An 8,751-nucleotide genomic window follows, 5' to 3' on the forward strand; every position below is an offset into this window, starting at 1 on the left:
TTTCTACCCTGCCTCAGAAAAATTAATTAACTGTAAAACTAAAAAATTGTAAAAATTTTTTAAAAAACCTATTAGAGCATAAGGTTTTTGAAGGTTTTTTTCCCTCATTGCTTATAAAACAGGTGCCAACTACAGAAAATAGAGTTCTTTCTATACCAGGTTTTTTTTGTTTTAGTTTTAGTTTTTTTTCAGTCCATTACAATGTTGACTGTCTTATCCACAGAAGCTCATGAACTACTTTGGAAAGAGGGCTAGGTTCAAATAGCAGTTCTAACACATATTACCTGTGTGCTCTTAGGCAAGCATCTTAATTTCTCTGTTTCTCAGTTTCCATACTTTTATATTACTGGGTTGGACCAGATGACCCCTAAAGTTCCTTCTAGCTCTCAATCTAAGATTCAATGAACTACTGTTAACATAACCACTTCTCATTCCAGCAGGAGACATTTTTCTAACTCAGATATTCCAAGCTGCTTGCTTCCTTCTTCCTACTGCTGGACTTTTGACCATATAACGTCACAATAATGCTTGAGAGTGGGTGGAAGAATTAAAGAGATGGAAGCTAAAGCAAGTAAATGTGGCCATTGGTTGACTTGAAAAAGGTTTGTTTAGGTAACAGATTTTAACCGATTGAGTGAAAACAGGCTCGGGTCTTTTGGTTTCTTTTTTTTTTCCTGTGGTTTTCAGTGATCCATGCTATCCTTCCACTACTTTGAGACAATCAAGAATTGGCTATCCAACAGATGATAAGGAAATTCTTTGATATCATTTTCTAAAGCCTGTCATGATTATTTTTATCCATAGTACACTACATAGTAAAAGATGATGCATTCTCGTTCTCACAGGTTTCACTAGTCTGTCTGGAAATGTAGTTTTCTGAATAGATCTTAGAGCAAGAGAAGCCTGATGCCTTATGCTTACTGCCCATACACCACAGGTCCTTCATGATCTTAAGAAAGTAATTTCTAAATTTCTGCCCAATGAATGCATAAAGCACAGGGTTGAGGCAGCAATGCAGAAAAGCCAGTACTTCTGTGACACTCCTTGTATAAGCTATGAGCTTCTCACTACTGCAGGATCGGAGCTGACCTGTATTGTTGGCAATCACGAGAAGAACCATATTATGGGGCACTTGGCAGACCAAGAAAACGAGGACCACCACAATAATTACCCGGATAGCTTTATGCCGCTTAGAATTGTGAGCCTGCACTAAAGTTTTGACAATGAACATGTAGCAAAATATCATGAACACTAAAGGGATAAAGAAACCAAAGAGAAGCTGGAGAGCCAGGATGAGTATTTTCCATTTGACCGCCTCTGAGGTCGTGTGGTATTTGGCTTCACAGACCTCCCTCCCCTGTGTTGTATATTTTTGGTTGAATATAAAAGTTGAACTTGAGATTATGATTGAGAACAACCACACCACCAAACATATCATCTTCTTATATGCCAATGTCCGGGTTCGAAGCCTGAAAGATTTGGTCGCCTGTACGATAGCGATGTATCGGTCCAGGCTGATACAGGTCAAGAGAAGCATTCCGCAATTAAAGTTGATGGCATATATACTTGTAGTCAGTTTGCACACAATGTTGCTAAACTTCCATGAGCCTGTAGCATGATTTACAGCCCAGAATGGGAGAGTAAGGATGAATAATATGTCTGCTATGGCCATATTAAAGAGATAGACATCAGTCATGGATTTGGCTTTCTTGTAGAAAGCAAAGGTGATCACCACTAAAATGTTCCCCAGTAGGCCAAAGACACAGATAAAGGAGTAGGCAATTGGTACAAATAACGTTGTGAAGTCTCTGACATCCTTCATAAAACAAAACAATCCCTCATCAATGAAATAATCTGTACTGGGAGTGACTGCACTATAATCGTTTAAGTATTCAAAGTAGCTTGAATTCATTGGTTCCTAGAAAGTAAAAAAAAGAAAGACAATTTGTTGGAGCATAACAATGTGGTGTCATAGGAAACCAAGAATTTTACTCTAAGTCATAAAGCAGGCTTACCTCATTCATGGTGGTAACTGGGCTGATTAAATGTATATGGAAATGGGCAAGGACAAATCAGATATGATATCTTTCTATCTCCAAAAAAGAGACAAAGAAGGTGAGGAGATGCTAAGGAGAAAACAAAGAAAAAGACAACATAATGAAAACAAGCAGTGATTGGAGGAAATTCTTCAAAATGCAAAAAAGTTAAGCCAATGGAATGACATCTCATTCAATTAGAATTAGAGTACACACTTTAACACTTCAAGAGGTGTGGATATTCCCTCCATTGGTGCAGAATTCAATTCTGCAATGCCTTAATAAATGCTTTCATGATCTGGTATGTTAAAAAAATTCAGTCCCTAGTGACCAACTCTCTCCAAGTTTAGCTAGACTTGACCTTGGATGAAAGTCTATTATCAGGAATGTACTTCATCTTGTTAGGACTTGCCAGAGTTAGTGTTCCACTGGCATAGTTTTCAAGAACTCAAGTTCACCAGGGCACTTGAGTGGGATAATAATGGAGGAATTATTGAATGATTTGGACCTTTATGAGAATGCCTATAGAATTAGGAAGGTAGTATTTCAGTCCCATTGTTATTAGTCAAATCAACATTGTATGAATGATCTTCAAATAAACATGGAGAATCATGGAAAAGCCATTTCAATAAACCTTTATTGAGAAAATACTATGTGATAAGCCTTCAGTTGATTACTGTGAGGGCACTTTTAAAAAAGTGTCATTCTTTTTTTCAAGATGATTATAACCTGGTTGGGTAGACTGACTTCACAATTAAAATTTAGAATTCAAAGAGTTTGTATCCTCAGAGCTTAGTTAGCATTCATTAATAGAAGTGAAAGCTTCCATGCCCAGAGCAATTAGGTAAGGTTTCATGGAATAACAGAGATTACAAAAAAATAGAAGAACAGGTAGGATGAAAACAGAATGCAAGCTCCTTGAGGGCAGGGACTACTTTATTTTTATGTATTCTCCATGCCTATCACAGCACCTTGCATGTAGTAGGTGCTTTATAAAGTTGTGTCTGATTGAACTGATAGGTGGAGACCACTGTAAAGGACGTATCGTATGAGGAGAACACATAACCAGAGGATCTTAGGGTTTTAGAACTGGAATGGGACCTTAAAGATCTTCAAGAAAAGGCTAAGATTCCTGCTCAGATTGAACTAGATGACCCTTTTAACTCTGAGTTTTTGCAGGATCATCTACTGTAATAGCTCCCTCTCGTTTGTTTTTGTTTTTGTTTTTTTTACAAATGAGGAAACTGAGTCCCCAAGAGGTGAAATAACTTGCCCAAGGTCCCACAAGTGGTAGAATCAATGAAGTTAAGTCCATTGCCCTTTCTACTTTCCCTTCATCACTACCCCCTTTCCAGGTCTAGCTCCTGGGAACTATAAACAATTCAACATTACCATTACTTCTGGAAGCTATGTTAATCAACACCCTTATGATTCCATTCACCATCTCTGACTTTTCAGATCAAAACAGCCTTTCTTATCTACCACTCCCCATATATGAAAATCTCCCTCTGTTAGAATGGAAGCTCATTTCTCCATATATTGATAAGTTTAATTGACTTTTTTTCCTTCTTTTCAATAATGATAATAAATATAATAATAGCTAGTATTTATATAACACTTTAAGGTTTGCAAATATTATCCCATTTGATCCTCATAACAACCCTAGGAGGTAGGTGATATTATTATTATCCCCCATTTTACAGATGGAGAAACTGAGACAAACAGAAGTTAAATGACTTGCCTGGGGTCACACAGCTAATAAGTGTTTGAGGTTGGGTTTGAACTCAGATCTTTCTGTTTCCACATGCATCACTCCCTCCACTATTCCACCAAGCTGCCAAAATTCATTATCTTTCTCTTGGAGGGAATGGGAGAAGTGATATAATGGCAAATGTAGGCAACATAAAAGCAAAAGATATCAATAAAATTAACAATTTTTCTTTAAAGAATATCAGTTCCTTGAAGGTAAGGAATGTCTCTCCCTAGTACTTTGTATAGTACTTGGCATCTAGTAATGGCATAATAAATGCTTTTCACTTGTTTATTTATTCATCTATTCATTTTGACAGAGTGGAGGAGAACTGTAGGTTATTAGAAAAGGCATTATTATCTCCATTTTATTGATGAGAAAGCAGAAAGTAGAATGGTTAAGGGACTTACAAATAGTTAAGAGCTAGTAGGTGTCAGAGGCAGGATTTGAACCCAGGTCTGTCCTGATTGCCCAGGCTTTTTCCCACTACAATATCGCTAATAGATATTGTTTAATTAGTCCTTTTCACCTACCTGTCCTTTCTACCTTCCTTTTTTTTAATTTCTTCATTAAATTATAAACTTCTCAAGGACGGAAGAGTCCACATTAAACCCAAATTCCGTAAGCTCCCTGTCTCCTTAGACAACACTATGTAACTATGTTCATGAAATATATATGTGCAAAGAAAGGTAAATCTATTGTTACTGTAAAGTGATTATAAATTGATGGTGAGATCAACAATTCCAAGCACCAGAAGGAAGAGGACACTGTCAGCTTTTTTATTTAACTTGATGCCAATGACTCAGTGATTGCAAATGATTCGTAGAAGTTACTCCCAAACCACTATTTCCCCCACAAAAGTCATGGACATTATATTTAAGGAAATAATGTTGATGATATACCGGCATCCATGTCACCCACAGCAACTGCAAGAAGCATATACCCATTTTGCTCCATTGAATAAGCCTGAAAAACTGTCACTTATATCTAACAGAAACACACTTTGTACTCTGTATTTGTTTCGAAAGTTTTACAGGTCAGGGAGGGCAGTGAAGCTTAGGGAACAGCAACTAGTTTTTCTAGATGTCATACTAATTCATTTTTCTTTGACTCCACAAGTGAAAAATACTGAATTTTAAATGGACAAATTCTCAAAAAATCTTTCTACAACTCAAAAGTATCTGCTATATGCCATGTGCTGTTTGTGAGACTAGACTTCACAGAGATAGGAAAAAGGCCCTACTTTCAAAGTGTTTGTTGACAATCTAACCAGGAGAAAGGGAGCAGATAAAACATACACAGATTACTTAGAATACAAGAGAGAATGAGACCAGCACACAGGAGAGGCCCAGGACAGAGGGGTTGCACCAAGGAGGTGGCAGCTGAACTCAATTGAATTCAATAACTATTGGTAAATCACCTATTAAGCACTAGACACTGTGCTATGTGTAGAGGATATTCAGACAAAAAAATTGACGTTGTCATTACCCTCAAGAAATTTACTTTCTTTTGGAGTTAGGCCTTGAAAAAAGGGGAGAATGTCAACACCTGGAGAAGGATAAAGAAGAGTCATCCCAAGGATGAGATGCTGTGAACAGAGGTACCAAGATGGTGGATAAGATGAGAATTGATGACTCAATGCCATTCTATTTGATTAAATTTAGATTCTATAAAAAGGGGAGACACATGAACTGAAGGCTTTAAAGGGATGATAGAACCAGGTGGTGGAGGGCCTTGAACCCCAGGACCAAGAGTTCATACTTTATCATGCAAACAAAGGGGAGTCAATGAAAGTTTTTGGTTAGAGAAGTGGCATGATCATAGGATCAGAGTTAGAACTGGAGAGTCAATGAATCCAAACCTTTCTGTGCACAGATGAGGAAACTGAGACAAATAGAGGTTAAGTGACTCATCCAGGGTCACACAGCTAGTTTGTGACTGGATTTGAACTCAGGTCTTCCGTACTTCAGGCCTAGGGCTCTAATCATTGTGCCATCTAGCAGAGAAACTAAGGCACAGAAAAGTAACTTGCGTAAGGACATACAAGTAAATAGCAAATGGCAAAATCAAGATTTAAATCCAGGACCTCTGTCTCCAAATCCAACATTCTTAATGCTGCACCAAGCTATTTCCCTACCTTTATCTCTCCAAAGTCTTCATCACTACTATTAATAATTTGCCAGAGTTTATTACTGGAATGAGAGGCAGTGAGGTAGTGAATAAATGGCTGAAATTATATCAAGAAGTGAGTTCAAATCCTGTTTCCTACACACGCTACCTGGATGACCCTAGGCAAGTCACTTAACCTCTTGGTGTCTAAATAACCAGGCCATTGTACAAATGAGTTGCCATTCTGTGTCACTGGAGGAAGATTTCTCACTGGAGCTTCCCTACACTGATGAAACCATAGGTCTCAACCAAAAAAATTATAATAATAATAATAATAATAATCCTGGTATAAAATCATACTACTAACTCATAAATCACATACAAAATATTTTGCAGTAAGCAATTTACTTATAATACCATTTGCCTCTCTTTGAAATCTAGCTCCCTTAAAGGATGGTTCTAAGCCTGGGTTCCTCAAACTAGGGGTTATTCCCTGATGGTAAAAGAAGGCTAACAATAGAACCCACTTCAGGAGCAAATGACATAATGAATGTGTGAACTGCCACTATGCAAATAGGGGTTGGTATTATTATTGACAGAGAATCACAAACTACCACATTTTCAACAGCTGTTTTGCAATAACAATGGGGAGGGGGGCAGAATATTAATTTGATGTGTTTTTTTAAATTTTCTTTCATAAGAGAATCTAGAAAAGCCTTTTGGAAGATAACAAGTTTTAGAAAATTTTTCTAAGCCAGTTCATTTTTGTTCTGACTCTTTCTTCCTCTTTTCTAGTATTCAGTTGTATTGTATAAAAATGGTGATGACCAGTAGTTCATTAATACTCTAGGGACTAAGTCACTCCTGTATTTGAGTCAGTCACTCAGGGCTCATTAGCTCTATTAGCCCATTTTTTGGTTGTTGTTCAGTAATTTCAGTTGTGTCTGATTCTTTGTGGCCTCATTTGGAGTTTTCTTGGCAGAGATGCTGGAGTAGTTTACCATTTCCCTTTCCAGTTCATTTTACAGAGGATAAACTGAAGCAAACAGGGTGAAGTGACTTGCCTGGGGTCACACAGTTGGTGTCTGAGGCCAGATTTGAACTCAGGAAGATGAGTCTTCCTGACTCCAGGCCCAGCACTCTATCCACCCTGCCACCTGGCTGCTGCCCCTAAGAGATCATTACCATCCCTTTAAGTACAAGAAGTAGCATTGGTCCAAATGACATCCCTGTAGATGATCTCAACAGTTCAATACCTGGTTCACAGTCTTCTTCTCCATCCCAACTATATCCTTATGGTAGGGAACATTAGCAAATATGCAAGAGGCACAACATTATTAGGTTTGTTAATTGCCCAGCTTCCAATTATATACTTCCCCAAGGGCTTCACTGACTATCCAAAGTCTGAATCCCGCTTCAGACAGACCTTGGGCAAATCACCTAACCTTTCTCAGCCTGTTTTCTCATCTATAAAAAGGGAATAAGAATATCTTCTATTTCACAGGGTTGTTGTGAAGAGCAAATGAAATAAATATAACACTTTACAAATTTTTTAAGTGCTACATAAATGATGATGATGATGATCATTATTATTATCAATAAGAACACGGAGCTGACGGCGATTTGAATAGTTTCATTCGTCCTGTTCTGGTCATACTCCTTACAACAACTTGATTTTAAGCAACAGAGGGCATGCTGGCTAAACAGACCTAGCCACAGAGATTGAGTCAAACCACCGTCTGACTTGCTGCACTTGGCTTCCTATGTCTGTGACACGGATGAGCTCTCCCCCACCTACACCGGTTAAGGATTTCAAGAGAGCTCTATTTTAATCACAGCGGTGTGATGTGACTGAGCTGCATCTTCCTTCCCTCCTTTACCATCTGAAGGCATTACTCTGTTTTACTGTACCAACACATCAAAATAAGCTATTCAGTATGCAGGTCCGAATAACAAGCCCCTTCTCTCACACCTTGGATATTAAGCTAGCATAAGCCTCTGGAAGGAATTATTTAGAGGGCAAGAGACAAGGAGAAATTGTGTTCTGCATTTTACAGAATCACAGAATTTCAGAGCTGGCAGGGACTGAGTCCAATCCACATGTGCCCCTTCTACCTGGTTTCCAACATTCTAGAGAAGGAGCCATCCAGACTTTGTTTTAAAGGCTTCCAATGAATGAAAACCCCCTAACTCCTTCCAAGCATCTATCCCATTGTGCTTTAAGATAATTTTAGCTTTTAGAATGTCTTTCTTGATATCAAGCCTTCCACCTGCTGTTCCTAAATCTGCCCTCTGCAGTCACTACACTTATCTATGTAATTACTACACAAAATGATAACACTAGTACTTAAGGCTCAATGCATAACCTTGTTTTAAGGAATGGGTAGGCATGAGGCCAGACCAGTCAGAAATGCATATTCCCTGGTATTTTAGAGGCATGCCGTTGCACGTATGTGGTACCCTGTAGGTTTGATGGATTCATAGACTCAGAAAGTCAAAGGGAAGCCATCTTTTGCAGTTCCCCTACTTTATGTGAATAAGGAAACTAAAAACACGATGATTAAAGGGACTTACAGTGCAAGGTATGTGTGGCGGAAGGAAGATGAGGAGAACCAAAAGAAGGAAGTGTAAACTGGCTAACGGAGATGAATGAGAATGCATAGTCAAGACTCCTGAGAACTCCAGGGTGTGCCTGGAAAACTGTTAAGATTCTTTATGCATGAGATTAACTAATTGAAGCATAAATAGTTACTAAATGAAGTTTGGTTGGCTATGTTTGATGTCCATGCTTAATATTTTAATCAAAGACAGAAAGAAAGAAAGAAAGAAAGAAAGAAAGAAAGAAAGAAAGAAAGA

The 8,751-nt window shown here is 38.1% G+C and overlaps 1 protein-coding gene across 1 annotated transcript in view; it reads right to left on the reverse strand.

Annotated features, from left to right (window-relative positions):
- Nucleotides 1-627: 627 nt before the first annotated feature.
- CCR6 (C-C motif chemokine receptor 6) overlaps nt 628-8,751 on the reverse strand; it is a 30,828-nt gene continuing 22,704 nt past the window's right edge. The window contains exons 4-5 of the mRNA XM_027843548.1: nt 2,016-2,126; nt 628-1,918 (exon numbers count right to left, since the gene is read on the reverse strand). Of these exons, the coding sequence (XP_027699349.1) occupies nt 809-1,918; nt 2,016-2,024 (1,119 nt within the window). The 5' untranslated portion in view covers nt 2,025-2,126 and the 3' untranslated portion in view covers nt 628-808. The remainder of the gene's footprint in view (nt 1,919-2,015; nt 2,127-8,751) is intronic.

Source organism: Vombatus ursinus, unplaced genomic scaffold (assembly GCF_900497805.2).
Source record: "Vombatus ursinus unplaced genomic scaffold, bare-nosed wombat genome assembly UNPS02014923.1, whole genome shotgun sequence".
Lineage (NCBI taxonomy): Eukaryota > Metazoa > Chordata > Mammalia > Diprotodontia > Vombatidae > Vombatus > Vombatus ursinus.